The sequence below is a fragment of the Rhinolophus sinicus genome, chromosome 15 (assembly GCF_057876585.1).
Source record: "Rhinolophus sinicus isolate RSI-liver-muscle chromosome 15, RSI-T2T, whole genome shotgun sequence".
Taxonomy (NCBI): domain Eukaryota; kingdom Metazoa; phylum Chordata; class Mammalia; order Chiroptera; family Rhinolophidae; genus Rhinolophus; species Rhinolophus sinicus.
This window is the reverse complement of record NC_142515.1, coordinates 41,759,566-41,778,005: the sequence shown is the minus strand read 5'-3', so window position 1 is coordinate 41,778,005 and position 18,440 is coordinate 41,759,566. Positions and strand designations below refer to the sequence as shown.

The 18,440-nt window shown below is 35.8% G+C and overlaps 1 protein-coding gene across 8 annotated transcripts in view; it reads right to left on the bottom strand.

Moving 5' to 3' along the window:
• Window positions 1-18,440, bottom strand: part of CABCOCO1 (ciliary associated calcium binding coiled-coil 1) — a 563,526-nt gene that overhangs the window by 32,070 nt on the left and 513,016 nt on the right. For 7 of the 8 annotated variants that reach the window (XM_088792037.1, XM_074339487.2, XM_088792036.1 and 4 more), the window contains one exon: window positions 306-428. The exons of the other annotated variant lie outside the window; for it this stretch is intronic. In XM_088792037.1, coding sequence (XP_088648163.1) covers window positions 306-428 — 123 coding nt within the window. The remainder of the gene's footprint in view (window positions 1-305; window positions 429-18,440) is intronic. 8 annotated transcript variants of the gene reach the window in all.

Genomic DNA, 18,440 nt, shown 5'->3' with positions numbered 1-18,440 from the left:
TTAATTTGACGTCATCCTGCATTTTCATCACTTATGAGCATCATGTCAGATCAAGCCATGGGGCTAAGCAGTGCTTATTTGGGAGAAAGTAAAAGTGGAGATTGGAGAGGATGGAGTGGAAGAGATTAAAACTGCTGAACCACCCTTCGCTGGTGCACCTGTGAATCAATGGCAAAACAAATATTTATGTTTATCTGGGAAAAATCAGAGAGAAAGAAAATGGAAGAGCATTTGCTTCCTTTCCTTCTGCCCATAGAGAATATCATGCCGAGATAGAGTGAATTAAGAGACAAAAGGGAAGATACCTTCATTTCTGTATCCAATGTTGGGGGTGGCTTTATGAATGTTGAATAAATATCAAATGAGATTCCTTCTTCTAGAGGGTTGGGGTAAAGGCCACCCGAAGGCTTGATGACCTCTATCATTTGCTGGAGGAGAAGAAAAGAGCTGTGTAATAGCAAAGCCTTTGGTATGTACCACAATTTCAGCCAATGCGTATATATCTATATGAAGATATTTATATATATATAAACTTTCAGCCTATTATCTTTTAAGTGCCATCTCCTCTGAGTTCTTGATGCCATTGGACTCTTAGTTCTCTAGTGCTTTTTGCACTCTGTTCTGATAATTAGCATTTTATTCTTCCCACTTGCTAATTCTCTTTCTCTACTATATGGTTCAGGACTTCATTCTGCACTGTTCTGAGCTTTACCTGTTTCATGGGTCAGTGTCCCCTTCCTCCTGCCCACAAGCTCTCCAGGTAGAGACTATGTTTTAGACCCCCTATATATCTTCTCCAGTTCTGGCAAAGGTTTAGGTGCTTAAAACACTCATTAACAGCCTAATGGTGATTGATATTACTCAGCAAGGTATAACTGTTCTTAGGGACAATAGTGGTCACCAAGAATGTGATGATGAGGACAATGAAGGCTCTAAAGTTTAATGTATAAGGCCAGCACATAGTAAGTCAGGCAGGAGATTTGCAAAATCAACTAAAAACACAGAGGGTAGGGCAAGATGTCACTGTGAGCATTTAATAATTCTATAGCAAGAGTGTGGCAACCAGAGGGAGGGTGATGATGGTTGGGCAACGTGGAAATGAAGAAACAGGAGTTAAAGAAGTCAACGCTTAAGCAGTTTCCATCCCACCATAGCTTGGGGGAGAGAAAGAAGAGATGAGAATACTGATGCCATTAAATATCTGAATCATTTTATTAGTTCCTCTTGCTCTGAGTCTACATTGCAGAAGCAACATTTTGATCGTAAATTGACTTTCCATCTCAAGTGATCTATGAAGATATGTCCACTTGATTTCCTTATTGTAAATCAATAAATTGATGTCTTAGTTTATACAGTAAGCTCTAGGAGCCTGTTTTTGTGGCCCTAAAATGAAGCTACCCACTCTATGCTGATAAAGTCAGACCTTGGGCCTACAAGTTTGAAGATAATAATACTCTGGCAAGGCATAAATTCACCAAAAAAGTATCATCCAAAAGGCCTGGAAAAACCTTGAAATCATCATACATTCATTTGTAACTTCTCCACAATATTTCACATAAGCTTATATATAATATATCATTTAAATATTAATATTTTTTATGTTGATAGGTTTTGAAATGTACTGGAGGCTGTTTTTGCTTGGTCATACCAATCTATTTTGCATTGAATTTATATTTTTAATTTTAAATTGATTTTATAGGAAGTTGCTGCTTAGTACAAATATATAGAAAGACTGAAGTATCCTAACTTTACAGTCAAGGAAATCTGGAAACCAAACGATGAAATGACTGGCTTAGTCAAATAATTACTTATTGACAGGTCTGGGAGTTAAACCCTGGTGTGCTGACTTCTTGGCCTATGCAATTTGCAGTAAACTGTAATATGTCATCATGTTGCCATACTTGGAAATTATTGATATTATTAAGCACTTAATCTCTATTCTGCTAGATGACATCATTTTAGGTTGTTTATCTCAAGTTGACTAAATGTTAATCAAAATAGAATATCGAGAAAACGTATCAGAACGATTCTTTTCTCTCATCACATTTTAAGCTACTGTACTTTTTTTCTCTCCTAAATGGGACATACAAGCATTTTAAGCTTTCTACAAATTTACTTGCACCTTTTTCCACCACACTTGTTTTTCCTTCCTCCTACATCTTATGTTGCTCTTTCTTGTACTAAGCTAGGAAAATGAAGCAGCGAAACATATTTTAGTGTCCTCTGAAACATTATAGGTAAAATAAATAAGCTCCACATTGGAATCCAGAGACAGGGAAGATGATGAGGTATTTACTCAGTAGTATGGACTTTAATATAGGGCGAGAGATACAAATTTTGGGGGAGTGGTGGTAAATGAGACATTGGAAAAAGAGAGAAAGGAACCGAATGGAGATTACCTAATTTATTGCAGGCATTGAGAAAGTAAACATGAGCTAATCTGCAAGGTAAAAGTATTTTGTTGTCCCCATATTTGTCTTGCTGCTATGCTTTTCCATATACAGGCTAGGCCTTTCTGCTCATTTTCTCTCACCTCTTGGTGGAAGTTCTCAACAGATTACCTCTCCATCCTATTAGCAGTCTACCATCTGCCCACCTATGCCCCACTTCCATCAGATTATACACCTAAATGCAAGCAGATATTGTGCTCAAGTCTCTCACTTTATCCCTCAAACTCCTGTGGTCTGGATTTCTTTATAAGGCTAATCTGAACTATTTGCCAATTACCCAGTTTTCCTGGTCTTTGGCACTGGTGTGTGTGTGTGCGCGAACTGGGCACACACGTGGAAACGCGGAGCTCCACATTGTCACGTCTTTGGTGAAGTGAAGCTGCCGTTTATCTCAAGAACCTGAAGCCCTGCCTGAGAGTTGGGCTTTTCTTCTCCTTGACTTTTACGAGTGTAGCTCATATAGCTAGTCACTTGATTTAATTTGTGCACAAAACTTGGGGTGAGAATTTCTATTCTGCAGGGTGGTTGGCACACTATTAGTGAACCAAACCATAGGTACACTTTTCTTTTTCATGAAGAGTTACATTTGGCTGTGTTAGTAAGATAATGTAAGGGGAAAAATACCCCAATTTCAGATGAGGGTAAATTTCACTAATAATAAGGTGTATTGTCAAATACACAGTTTGAAATAAGCATAGGGCTCAGAAACATCACAGTGATTTTTTTCCCCCATTAAGTAGCCTTTTGAAAAAACAAGTTTAAGGAAAATTAGAATCAATAATTGTGGTGAGAGCACAGAGCCAGCAAATATGTTTAAATGAAACCGTCTGATGCAATACTTTCTTTAAAAAAATACAATTAGGCCTTTGTATTTTTTTTTAACAAAACCTCATGTTTTACAACATCACTAGTTCTGTAATAAAATCTATTTAAAACAGAGAGACATGGTCAGCTTTATTAAGTTAGATTTTCTGAAAGAACGTTATAATTTCCTCAAGTCTATGAATAGTTGAAGCAAATTAAATAAAGCCAGTTTTATAACTATTTTTATACATTCCTGTAGAATTGTAATTGTCTCATATTTTTTTCCTCAAAAGTCTAATATGTTACCTCTTAAATCTAGAAAAATAAAAACAGAAAAAGGATGAAGTATGTTTATTAAAAAAACACTATTTGGTACCCTGATTTAGCAAACCCCCTTTCTTCTATAAGAGAATAGCACCCATAATCTTCAGATCAAGAAACAAAGGGGAAGCCTTTAAGTGATTTGCCTGAGGTCTAATGCTGAGATTAAAAATCAGGAGTTTCTGATTATACACATACATCCATTTGGCCAAATGATTGGTTTTGCTTGACTTTCAAATACCCCCTAAATATTACTTTGAATGTAAAGCAATAAATGTGTTTCTCTTGCCATTTTTGAATGCTTGCACACAAATGGATATAATAAAAACAATCATGTTGTTCCATGCGAATGCCATTTATATTTTTTCAGATAATGAGCAGACCATTTGAACCAAGGTGAGTACATTAAAAGCTCTAATAAAGAAGAGAATAGATTTCTAAACAGAATAATGGACTGTTAAGTGAACATACAATAAATAACATCTACAGATGTGGTCACTAGAAAATTAGTTTTGCATAACTTACCAATATACATTTCCCCCAGATGTTATCTGTTACATGAAAATTAAGTTAGTTATATTGTTCATTACGTGCACATTTCATTAGTGTTTTTTAAGATGGCTTACAATCTGAGCTTTAGTTGAATCATGCTATGGTATTTAACGAATATCAAGTAAATGGCTTTTTGGCATAATTTAATACTCATAAGAACAGAATTTCATTGTCAAACATTATGTAGCCTTAAAAAAATCCAAGATCTTTGCTTACAAGCCAAATAAAATCACTAGAAATCTTTTAAGAATTTACATATTCAATGTGAAATGGACCTTAATCATGGGAATAAATGATAGGAATTTTGAATCATCCTGAAACTAAGTACAGGATCAGTTCAGGTCTACAAAAACATACTTACAGGAATTAAAATCTGTTTTCAGATTTTACTGTGTCTAAGAAGCATTATAAAAATTTTGTCTGAAAAATGTGTTACTTCATGCTTTCTTTTTCTACTTTACGTGTTAACATTATTGATAGTCTTAACTTTGGTTTATTGTTTCTCTTTGTTATTTGTTTTTGTTATTCTTTGTTTTTGTTTATTGATATTTATTTTATTTATTGTTTTCTTTGGAAAAAATGTAGGTGATTTGTGGATAGTGTTTGTACTGCTGAAATCTATGATTAAGGTAGCAATTATTAAATTATTAAATTCAATTATTAAATTATTCAAGATATTAAAAATACCATTGAGATGACAACTTTCCACTGTTTTGACTGGAAGAAAGCAAGATAAATCTGTTAAACACTTTTGGAGCTATAGGACTACATACAAAACACAGGTTTGCTTTAAAAAATCATTTGTTTGAAATTGTAAAATGATGACTTCATATGTAAATGTCAAAGTTTCAAAAAGTAAACTTTATTGCAAACTTTTCCCAAACTAACTAAGGGAAAAAAAAAGCACACAAATTCCTGTAATAGTTTAAGTATTTCCCCCCCAAATGATAAAGGCATTGCTCATTTGCAAGTCTAATTAAGAAGTACTTGTGTGGTTCTGGAAATTTTTAAGAAAAAATTGTAACCCATTGCCCACAATATACTACACATAAAGTAACAACATATGAATACCACCTGCAAAATGCAATAAACTCTGGTAATGTCAGACTGAGGCCATAAATTTAAAATCAAAAGAGTAAATTCAAAAGCTAAGATTATCAGAGAAACTTAAATTAATTCATTTCTAACTTGTTTTTCTTTTGTGTTCAGGCCCTTATGAACTTCTTAATATACCCTATAAATGTAGAATATCAATTCTGCTACGAGATCCTCCTCCCCCTTTGCATTTTTGACTTGGAAATAAATTTGCAAATGCAGCACATTAATTTTCTTTCCTATGCTTAATATGCAGTATTTATATTTTGAAAAGGTTCAAAATGTTGCCAGGCTTCTGCAGGGTATGAATAGACATCTAATAGCAACTTCTATTTTTACTCACAGCATACTGGTAGTTTGAACATTTATAACTTAATAGAGCTTGGAGACCATCAGATCCACATGCTAATCACCTCAACAGTGAATGGTAACACAGTACAAGTTAGGACAGGAAATGAAGACTACCCATTCCAGCTGAAGCTGCAAGGAGGAATTTAAGTTGGCAGGCCACAGTAAACCAATTTGCAACCTGGCTAGGACACTCCAGTTAACACCTCATGCCCATTTTTATTTATATCTCTTGATTTGATCTTGTTTAACTTGGGCTTGAAATTTAAATAAATAAATAAATAAATAAATAAATAAATAAAGTTAGATAATTAAAGAAACTGATTCCAGAGTATTTCAGACATCTTTAGTATTTGCAGTGTACTTCTGCTTCAGGCCAACATTACATTTTGAAAAGAAATCTGAGTACTCCTGTCTTAATGACCTCGGACAACAAAATCCTGTCTAATGAATTTGAAAAAGAGTACCTTCTTAGTGTAAATGCAATTTAAAAGGCGATCTGGCTCTGGTGCAAACATTTCCTGAGGGATAGAACAGTTCTTCAGATACCCAGATATTCTTTTCTAAAGATGGCAATAATCTGGAAGATAGGCCACTGAATTACAGGCTTTAGACCTGGCTCCATTCCTAATTGTGTGATGCTAAGAAAATCCCTAGGCCTCCGTTTATTTATCTGTAAAAGGAGGATAATGATAATTGCTACCTGGCTACTTCATCGAATTGTTTCAAGCACAAATTAGATAACATGGATGAAAATGCTGGGAGTTCTTCAAAGGGAAAGAATTGTTAAACTCCAGGGTGTATTATTATTATTTATAATTACTGTTATTATTGAAAGGATCATCTTTCTAATGCCAGCATTGGAAGACAGATTAGAGTAGCCATATTGAGGACACTGGTCCACGCTATTTCTGTAATTGTTAATATTGCCCAAGCAAGGCTAATTAACTCAGAAGAATTTGTTAATGAAGACATGCCATCACCCTGTTTCCATATAATCATGGTCTTTATAATACTAAACGTATACCCAATGCCATCTTATTTGAAGAATTCCATGGACCCAAACAACTTTTCTTTTGAGACCTAGATAGCAGGGCATAATTAAGGTAGTTATGTGGCATGGTCAGGACTAAGGAAATCACCTATTTAGAAAAGGAGAGTGCTTACATCTCATTTTTAGATTAGAAAATCTGCATCTCTCCATTCCTAGCCCAATTTATTACTCTTTTTTATCTTTTGTTTTTTAGCATCCAGTGTGGCCTGTGGTTGCGCAGATTGATTTCATTTCAAAAAGACTTCCTTTAACAAAATTCGTCAAAAGTAAAGCAGTAGGGCATACAGGGCAAACTTTTAACATGTCTTTCTTTTGAAAATTGAAATACCAGAGTTCTTGAAATTACTAAATTCAACACTGTATTTTTGATTCTTAGATTGACCTTATCCTCCAACTTCCTCAGTGTGAGAGACGGAAAGTATGGTTGGTTCCATTATAAATAGTTAGAAAATAACCAATGCTTTTCAAAACTATTTTTAGAAGGCACTCAGTGTATCTTTGTTTAGCTTACTAAGTTATACTCTAAAAGAAAAATCCTTGAACTCAGTTGTAAACTATTTTAAACAGTTCTGATCACGGATGAATTTTTGTTTGGTTTCATTTAGGCTCTTCTATTTAAATGTGAGGTTTTTAATAGTTAAAATTAAGGAACTACTCAAATTATTTCATTTTAAGAACTGGAAATTAAGTATCAGTCTCTGTCAATTAGTCAGAATAACAAAGATGCAATCATCTTTGTGGAAAGCCTGTTTTGAATTATCAAAGGTAAATTAAAGAATTTTATTTTCTATATGTTGCCTTTTAATTGTATCTTATGATAGCTTATATGAAGATGAAGCTATTTCATGGCCTTTATAGTTGATAATATTTTTTTTAAACAAGTACCTCAAATTTGCAGAAATCATGTGAGACAATAAATCACAATGGTTACAAGAGAAACTACAAGGGAAGGACCCTAAGTCCTTGATTCCAGTCTTTCTCCTTTCATGAGCTTCCTGTTATTTTGTAACAGTTTAAACTACCTGAGTAAGGAGAAGCTGAAACTTTTTTGGATAAAGCTACACACATAATTGACCTAACTTCAAAGTCTACTGAAGGAACTGTACTTCAGCTCTGAAGTCATCAGTGGGAAGCAAAAAATAAAACCCCCAAAAAACTCCGCCAAAGAAACCAAAACACCAAAAACCTTCTTAAACAATATTGAAACTAATTTCATTTAGAAATACAAAGCTTTTTAAGGCAAACCTAGAATGTTTGTCAAGTGCTATGAAACCTTTAGAGAAGTCAACATAATATTATTATTCCTGACCTCTTAGACCCAAGATGTCTATTTTAAGTAATCTGACATTAAAAATGTGCTGACAAATATAGATTAAAAAACAACACAGGAAGTTGTAAATCAGTTGGCATCAAGGAAATAAGGGACCATGAAAATACAGTCATTTACTTTAGTCAACCTCAACCTTAATTTTTAACTCAAGAAAATTTTCAGAAAGCATGATGTTTACATTTTGGATATTTTGCTCATAGTTTGTGTGTTTCCTTTTTCTCCAGTGGGCTCATAAATTATTACAAGGAAACATGTTGTCAGAGTTATAAATATTTCCCTCTCTGCTTAGCTCCCTCCCCCGTCCCTCCCCCTCCTTTTTAAAATCTCCACTAACTGATTCTGTAACTGTTTCAGGCGCTCTTCCTTGGTCAGCAGGGCATGATTTTCTTCCTCTGGAGGAGGAAACTGCTGTCAATTACTCTTATGTGCCTGGCATTCTAGAAACAGCTCTTTCAAGAATCACCCAACCCTTTCCTTCAGTGCAGGGCAGCCTCTTATTATACACACGGGGGTGTCATTATTTTAATGACAGAAAAAGAGTCATGTCTTCCCATAGAAGGAACAGCTCTAGGTACTCAAAGGTTCTGAGGCTTTTCATGGAATTCTTGGAAATTAACTACAAAAGTGGTTTTGTAGACAGTGGTATACACAGCAATACATTTTCTCAAAAAAGACCTTTCAACTGTAATCTGTAAATCATGCTTGTTTAGTTAAAAACAAACCAAAATAACAACAACTCTGAAAAATTTAGATGGTATCTTTATTCCAGATTTGAATGTTTTAGAAATCTGGATTTTTTTCCCCCTTAAATGTGTAGTCAGAGTCCTGGATTGGCCCAGTCACTCAACAGAGAGCATGTCTGAGACGTGGTTTCTTTACTTGTAAAATTAGGGGGTTGGACTAGGTCATCTCTAGTCCAGTTACAGATGTTATATCCTACGTAATTAAATTTCAAGTGGCTTTTTCTATATTTATATGAGACTGAAAGTCGCCGGTTGGTGAAGATCCTCAGATTCAGTATTTTCTGTCGTGATGTAGAAGACTGGTTTGATTACACACCCAGTGCTTACTGGAATCTTAGACAGGCTGCATCTTGTCCATTTATTTATCCTTAATTATCTTCTTCAAACTAGATCCTCCTCCATTTTCCTTATCTCTCAATAGCATCAACAGCTTCTTGTTGACCGGATTCAAAACTTTGAGGTTGTCTTTAGTTGTTCCCTCTCCCTTGTCCCTAACATTAAATCAACCACAAAATGGGTTTTTTTTTTGGGGGGGGAGGCGACATCTCCGTGATGTCTGTCACACCTGCCCCCTTCTTTTTCACAACAATGACCATCATGTAATCTTCAGATCCAAGTCCTTGGTTTGAGCTACTGGACTGCTTACGTGTTCCCAAAATGTACAGAGCCTGGGATGTAGTAGGTGCTCAATAAATATCTGTTATATGCAAAGAATAAGAAAAGGAAAAAAGGAAAGAAAAGAAAGTGTGGATGGAGGTGCTTCCATGTCCCGAACTCTTGGCTGTGCTGCTCCCTTTGCTGGGAGGGTATTTAGCCCTCATCCCTGCCAGTCAGTATTCCAGTGGGCCTTTCAGGCCAGCTCATTCACTTCAGTGAAGTTTTTCTTGATCTTGCTTGTGCTTCCAAGTAGTTTTCTTTTTCTCCTGTGTAATACTTATTACATTGAACCTTGAATTATAGCCATGCATGAGTGATCTCCCACCACTTTGTGGAAACAACTTGAGGGCAGAGACCACATCTTGTTCATCTTGAGGGTCCCTAGTCCCTAGCTCAGGTCTTTGTACGTAGGAGGCATTCATTTAGGTATTGAGTATTCCATTAGGGTGATCATTCATTTAAAAAACTTCAAGGTTGCCAGTTTGTTAAACAATTCAGTTTAAAAAGTTTATCATGAAAAAGAATAACACTCTGAGAAGCAAACCTAATGGTTTATTGTTGCATCAGTGCAATACCTGTATTTCTCAGTTATGAATGGAGTCCTGAAGTGTTCGTGTGATTAGCATAATGCCAAACAACTAAACAGCTTCTCCCTGGTTTGACTGCAATGCTCAAGCTGACTAAGAGTTGTTTCATAGACACAGAGTAGTTTAAAATTCTAAGGAATTCCCCAGAGATACTACTACCCCCACATGGCTTCTAATAGAAGTAACATCAGAAAATGCCTGAATCCAGGAGCCATGGTTAACATTGTTTTCCATGGGCCACCCCCCTGGACCCCTCATTCCCCAAAACAATGTGAATTGCACCATCCAGGAAAATGAACATTGATGATGAAAACAATAAAAACAACAACAAACAGCTCTTACTTACTGAGAACTTGCTCTGAGCTCGGCATTGGGCTAGCTGGAAAGCACGTTATAGATAGTAGGTGCTTTGGTTCATACTATATCATGAGGACAAGTTTTATGGATCTCATTATTTGAATGAAGAACCTAAAGCTCAAAGAAGCTAAGTAACTTGGCCAAGGCCACATACTAGAGAACAATGAATTCTGTCAGAACTTGAACCTAGATCCGTTGGACTCCAAAGCCCACACACCTACATTTTAGGGGCAAATGGAACCCCACTGGTCCTTTACGATCCTCAAAAAGGGTTCTCTCCAGGTTATAGGTAAGGAAAGAGAGGTTAAGGAAAGGAGAATGATGTATGTACATGAGAGATCTGAAGGCGTAAGTTCTATGGACGTTTCAGAAAGAGAATTTGTTCACTGGCTCCTCATAGCATACAGTGCGTTGTTTTAAAATAAGTCAACGAAAGTAAGGCATGGGGAATTGATTTTTTTTTTTTTTTTTTAAGATGGCAAGATTTATAAAAAAGCATTTGGTTTATAAAGAAATCTGAGAACATGCTTAATTCATTTGTTTAAATAGGAAAGTATAGGAGCATCGGTTTGCTTTAGGTGACTAAAATGGCATATTCCTGCTCAAATAGCAATTTGTCCTATTTGTTGTCATTACTATTTCGGTGGAATCACAGTTTTTTCTGGGAACAGGCAAGCAGAAAAACAACCAATAACCCAGACAGTTAAAAAACACGTTGAGAAATGGGTATGGTTGTATGAACAAATCTCTTGTGATTATTCTTCCACTGTGTGCTGTAATGTGCTTTAAATCCATTTCCATATTTTTAATTAACACTTAGTTCCAAAAAACCTTTCTGGAGGCCATTTAAATCACAAATGGGGGGGAAAAACAAATTTACTTTATCAGAAAATTGACTATAGACTATTTTGGTGGTTCTTATTATTTTTACATTTTAATGATTAAAATTAAATATAGCCCGATTACTCATGACGGAAGACAGTGAAATAATTTTCACGGCTGATATAATTTTAAACTCAAACTTGGGTGAATAAGATGCTAGTCCTGCTGTGGACAAGTTTCACTGTCCATCCTGCAGCTCTAATTCCTGATCAGTTTCTCCCATTCCATAAAAGGAATTAGACAGCTGTACCAACTAACTCTTCTAGCAGAGACCCAGTGGTGCTCTGGCTTTATCTTGACAGCTGTCCTATAGAAACTATAGTGTTGCTTCTGTCTTACGGATTTTAGGCACCTATTTTCATAGTTTGAATCATTCATTTCTTTGACAGGGAAATAGAATGCATGAGTATTATTTGAAAATTCTTTGCACCGAAAAACCTCTATCATCTGCTGTACTGAAACACTGTCAGTGTCACGAGTAGAAAGCATAAACTGCAGCTCTCTGAGAATACTTATTCATCCATGGTGCCACAGCAAGGAACACTGTTTCCCCCATCCAGAAAATGGGGATAACAATAATTACCTACCACCTGGATTTTTGCGAGGATTAAATCAATTTGTATAAAGCTCTTAATACAGTGCTTAATACAGTAGTAAGAGCTTAAAAGTGCGAAGCTTGCTCTTCTTAATATTTTCATGTCACACATTTATGTCTATAACAATGCTAAACAATGCTCTCCGAGGGTAGGGACTTGGCCTCTTTTGTTCCCCACTTCACTGCCTGGCAAGTGGCTGATAAACAGTGGGGAAGTAATAAATATTTATTGAATAATTAAATGTAGGAAACCATCTGGTCTCATATGGTCAATACATCATTCTATCACCCCCTCCCCCGCTATATAGTCTGTTGAGATACAGAGCACCAAATTTTAAGATTTTTTTCATTCCTCCCCTCTCCCCTCCCGCTCCCCCACTATGACCTATAACTCCGGATGTTCCTCATGCCTCATGTGGGTGTCTGGCCTGCTCCCTGACTTCACGTATTTCTCCTCTGCCAACGGCCAGGTTCTTCCCTGCCATGCTAGACGGAGTTATGCAAAATGAATAGATTGTGGCGGTAAGACTGGAATATTAGGATGAGTGTAGCTTGTTCCCAGATGAGGAAATTATTCAGGAAAACCCTTGAAGGATCGTTCTGATTTTCACACTTGTATGAACACAGCCTTGGTATGAGGGGTTGCTAATGAAGCCAGAGAATTTGGTCCAGCATGCTAATTTTAATTCAGGGAACTTCCTGGTATTTATATACGAACTCCATACATTAGGCAACTGGTATTTAGATAAGAAAATCAGAAGACAGCATATGCTGTAATGTAGTATTTCAGAAGATTGTAATATCAATCCATTCTAGCAAAGTTAAGCTCCTTTAAGTAATCAAAAGCAAGCAAGGACAATGAGCTACTGTTTCGAAATTCTTCTGCAAGAAATAAGAAGCCAGGACTAAAACCATGCAAATAATAAAGGTACATTGCAAAATTAAGTCATAGCATTAATTGGGTTTATCTAATTACACAATCTACAACTAAGCCTTAACAGATTTCAGGCTGCAGTATCATTGGAAACATCAGTCACTTGATTATTATCATTGTCCAGGGAGAAGATGAAGGTTTTACCTTTGAAGGATCTGGTGTTCAAGGCATTTTTTGAACAGATAAGAGTATCAAAATATTATGAAAAGATGTATTCTATTTCTTTAGCTTCTGTTTTTATTTCTAACATTTTATTCTGTTTGGCTCAGCAATGATTGTAAATACTAAAAAAAAAATGACTGGGAAGATAATATTTTACAATAATTCTTTATTCTAAAAAATACCCCTTTACTTACAGTTTATTTTGCTATAATTGGTTTATTTATTTGCTTATTGGTAAATAATTTTATTTTCGTTTTAGACACAGAAATACAATATTGTAACTGATTTATTCTTTTATCAGGCTGATTTTTCTGTTGCTAGATCATAAGACATATTATTTTAACAAGAATTTTTTTTTAAGGTTTGCGTTATATCTCAGAACTTCACCGTCTCACTAGCATCTGTCAGATTTAATCACCTACAGATCTACCTTATAAAGATTACCTTATCAGAAAAAGTGTCATCTTGTGAGCTTAGGTGTGAGAATTGCAAATTAAACTAAGCTACAGTAACAACTGCTGTGTTAATTTATTGTAAATTATGTTTTTTTGTTTGCAGAGATAAGACATGAGAAGTGTTTCTATTTAAATTCATTTCCTATTATTTCAACATAAATACCAAACAGCTTGACAAAAAAGGTGAGAACAGAGAATACGCCTTAAATAGGTTCTAGTGACAGTGAAATTTATTTTCTAAGCTATTGGTACTAGTCATGTCACACTGTTCTAGGTGCAGAATCAAGCAGCACAATTAAGACAAAACATGTATGCATAGAATGCGAGATGGAAATTGCCGATTGTCATGTGAAGAGTGATGATTTATAGGATATGAACTGGAAATAATTGCATAGCAAGCTGGTCTACAACAAAGCTTTAATTCACTGGGCTGACACTGTAAACTCATAATGTGTCGACCTGGCACCAGCCATGATAGATTATGGCTGTTCAGAACACATAAGCATGTCCCTTTCATGAGCATTCTGGGAACCGTAGTTCAGATGACCCCAGTAAAAACAACTGCAATGGTTTTAACTAAGCTGGTTCGCTAAGAAATGTGAAAACCATGATGAGTCATTATATTATTAAAATTCAGAACTAGGTGGCAATGAATCACATGAAGTTATCACCTTTAAATCATCAAAGAGAGTATAAATTGGGTCCTATAAAGTACCATGAGTCTCAATGCATTTTAACACGTTGAACCTCTTATATAAACAAGATTTTATTATGATATTTATTATTATTATGATTAAAACTAGAGTGAAATTTAGTGCTTATAAAAGTGAAAGGCTAATGTTGCTAGCTTGAGCCAGAAAGAGTATAGGCCTGTATTTGTAGACTGCTTTATATAGCTCTGCCAATAAATTTTGACCTATTCTTGTTCTTATGAGTCAATGCCAAACATGAGAATTTGTATGGTTCTTAAAAAAAATGCGTCAGTGGATGTGGCATGTGGCAAGAAGCCCTCAAATCTATTTTGTTTTTTAACCTAAACTAGAATTTGAATTCCAGTCTCGAGAATCAGTTGTAGGTCAAACCCAACTATTTCAATCTCGTCATCCTCACCCTCCAATCCTCACCCCCCCACACACACACTTTTTAATACATTGGGTCTTTCAAAGGAAATAGAGTAGAAATACTATTTAAGAGAAAGTGAAAAAAAAACATTAGGCTGGGTTTGCTGTGAGCTAGTAAGATTTATGTTGTACCAGATCACATATTTAAAAGAAGAGTTTTACCTCTTATGTAAGATTTAGGTATCAGTTCAATTCAATTGATCTGGATGCCTTCCAGCCAGGCAGACACATCATAGGCAGGATTTCTGCCTTTACAGGGGTTACAGTATAGAGGTGAAGTTAAAAGGCAGGGGATACAAATACCTGTACAATCAATTATAATAATATGTGAAAATGGCTACAATTGGGCTAGAATAGGGACTACTGAGTTAGTCAGACTTTATTTAGCTGACCACTAAATAATGTACCAGTTAGGGAATCATCCAGACAAAGAGAAGAGCAAGGAAGCAAAGGGCATGGTGAGGTATGTGTCAGCTAGCTACTCTTCGTAATAATTACCCAAAGCCAGAGGGATGAGTGACATTAAATCATTTAAATGTAAAAGACATGTTAAAATAACCTCAGTTAAGCATAATTGTTAATTGCTGATAAATATTGCTTTGATTATAGAGAAGAACAGAAAAAATACTGTTAATGGCTATTTTTACTTAAAATATTTATAGTCAGAGGGACACAAATAGACCTCTGGTCATAGATTATGGAAAACACATTTGATAGCTAAATATAAAAAATCCAAATATTAATAACTACTGACATTTATGTTGTCCTTTCCTCCCAAACCTCTTGACAAACATTACTGACTACATGCACACAGGAATAGCACTAAATGCTGCTACTCTTTCAAAGGACTAGACATTAATCCAAGAAAAAAGAAGCAAATGGCTGATCTACTTAAATATAAGTCTGCAGAATATAGGTGTGCATTTGGAAATTAAAACTCATATGCCAGCACCTCCCTTCCAAAGTGTTTGCCATATTTTATTTCAACTTTATTGAATAACTGGCCTTATCTAATTCCAGTCTCTTACTAAGACAACTATGGTGTTTGCATTTGTTTCTTAGATGGATCCTAAGCTGGTCTGTGATTGTTGTGCAGCAGTGAGTTAAGTACCAGGGCTGACCGTACCTCCTTTCTGAGAATATCTGTGCTGGCTCGTCAGCGCCTCCTACCGTGAGGAGGGCTGATATGCCAGTGCAACGCAGGAGTGGCTCCTGCTGAACTAGCTCTGTTTCATCACAAACCAAGATGGTTCTTAGTTATCTGAGACAAACCATCTGGCTCAAACAAGCCTCATTTAAGAAATAGATCAAATGAATTGTTGCTGGGCTGCTTGGTGACAATGATTAAAAAGATGCCATGTTTGTTGTACTTGCTTGAACAAAGTGTAAATTACATGGCAATAATAATTTTTAAAGGCCAGAAAACATAAAATGTTTATGGTCCATTCTTAGGCCTCTTACTATAAAATATTAATTATTGTATTCTCAAAGTATGACTGGCAACATAAATATGATTAAGTTTCCTCACATTTCCTGTAATGATGTTTTATTTTGGAAATTTTCAATTCAGGGCTTATTACAAATACCTTCCTTTAAATTTTAGCATTCTTTCCTCTCCTCTATAAATCCTATATGTCTTCAAACATTTAGCTTAACTACAAGCTCCTGCTTAAAGCTTTCACAATTTTTTCAGAAAACAAGGCACTCTGTGTTCTCAAAACTGTCATTCATACAGTAATTTTAAGGGTACCTTTACTGAGCATGCACTGCAAGCCCAGCACTGTCTAGGTCCTCGAGATTCAGGGACAACCAACACACATTCGACTTTCAAGGAGGTCACACTGTAGTCTGCACACGGGGGGCTTGGTAGGGATGACAGACAAGGTAATTTGCAGAATTAAATAATCATTAGAAGTGTATGTGAAATGTCCTAGAAATACAGAGGAAAGACAAATATTTCATTCTGGTGGGAGGGAAGAGAGAAAGGAATTCAGGGAAAGCACAAAGGGGAGATGGTGCCTCTGTTAAATCTTAAAGGATAAATAGGGGTTAACACGCAGAAAGGGATGGATAAAGAGAAAAAAATCCCAGCCAGAAAGACAGAGAGGGAAGAGGCACGTACTAAAGCAGAGACATAAGGAGAGGATTCCAGGACAAGAGATGCACACAGTGTTGGTGAAGAGCTGGGGTCAGATGGGCCTGGGTTTAGTCCCGGCTCTGGTATTTAATAACTATACCACCTTTGGGCAAGTCATTTATTTTCCTATATGTGTTAGGTTTTTCACCTGTGAAATGGATCAAGTAGAGCCTATTTTTTGACAATCATCAAATCATTAAATTGGTAGAGTCCATTTTCTTGGAGATTTTGTGGGAACATATATCAACAATTTTAAAATCAGAACAATGAAAATAAAAATTATGGTGTTTAAGTGTAACAATAACAAAATTTTGTTTGAGGAGTGCTAACATTTTAAATACTTAAATGTAAATATTTTAAACTTAAAATGTGATTTATAGTCTTTTAGAGTAAGTCATGTCTAGAAGTAAGTGTATGTTTGTCTTGCTATATCTATATAGAAACAATTGAGGAAAAAATGAAAAATCAAGGGATTTGTTTTCTGTATGTCCAAATAATATCCAGCACTTTAAAAAACAAGTTTAGCAAAAGTTACAACAATGTATTTTCCTCATCATTTGCTAAGAGGAAGCCTGCTTGATTAATGTAATTAAAGGGTTGCTTGTAACTCAAGACTCAATTAAAAAAATAAATTTGGCCTTATTACTTTACTTCCAACTGGTGGTTTTCCTAGTGTGATTTTTGAGCTAAAATCGGCAGCTGCTTTGTTCATGACACATGAATTGTTTTAGCACATCCTTTCTCCTGCTGTGCATATGATTAAGAAAGCAGAGGTTAAATAGTGCAGTAAAGAATTGGGCAAATTCATTCTATTTTTGCTTATCGTGCTTTTTAGTCTCCTTCCCCGTTTTCAGGACTGGAAGAGTGCAGAAATCTATTATCTTCTCCTGAAATTATATTTAAGATATATTCTTATGCCAAAAATGTAACTTCTCTCTCTTAACATTTTCTAATGCACCGATTTTGTGATGTCTGTGCTATAGATATTATCTGCATTGGCATGAAAACCAAATGCAAGTGCATCCTACCATTTATCGAGCGCTCGTGTATGCTAGGTGCTGTGATAAGCATTTTGTATATATTGTTTTATTTTTACTTTGTGATAATCCTATGAAATAAGGATAATCATTCTCATTTACGGATGAGAAAGAAGAGGCTCTGAGAGGTTATGTTATCAGCCTACAATTAGCAGGTGACAGCACTAAGGTGCTAACTTGATATTTCATTCTACATTTCATGGTCTATTTCATTCTGAACCTGAGCTCTTATCCATTTGCATTTTTTTTTTTTTTTTGTAGGTGGAGTTTGATTCAAAGGTTTTGAATCTAGTTTTGGTAGAGCATGTCGCATATATAGGTTGTGCAACACATGTTAAACTCAACTGAATGAAAATTTTATGTTCGTGAGGGCAGAGAACAGTCAGTTGCCCTCTTGGAGTTGATAGTCTAATGTGGGCCTGACGGTCATATGAGGTATAACATGGAAACGTGGAAGGCAGTGCAGTATAGTGGAGAAATGACAAACGAAATATGTCCAAAGAAACACTCTCCATCTTCCCTTAAACCTGTCCCTTCCCCAGTCTTCCAGGTGACGGTGCTAATATCACCCAGATGTTCAAAGCGGAATCCTGGGGTGGCGGGCATCCCTGATTCCTCCTTTTCCCTAACCTTTTACATCCGATTCTTCATCAAGTCCTGTCGTATCTGCTCTGAAATACATCTGAAATCTACTTCTCTCTACCTTCCCTGCCATCACCCTTTCCAAACCACTCATACCACAGCCATCACCTTCTAACTGGCTTCCCTGCTTTACCCAATAAGAACCATGTACAAAGAGCGGCCAGAGCAGGTTTTGTG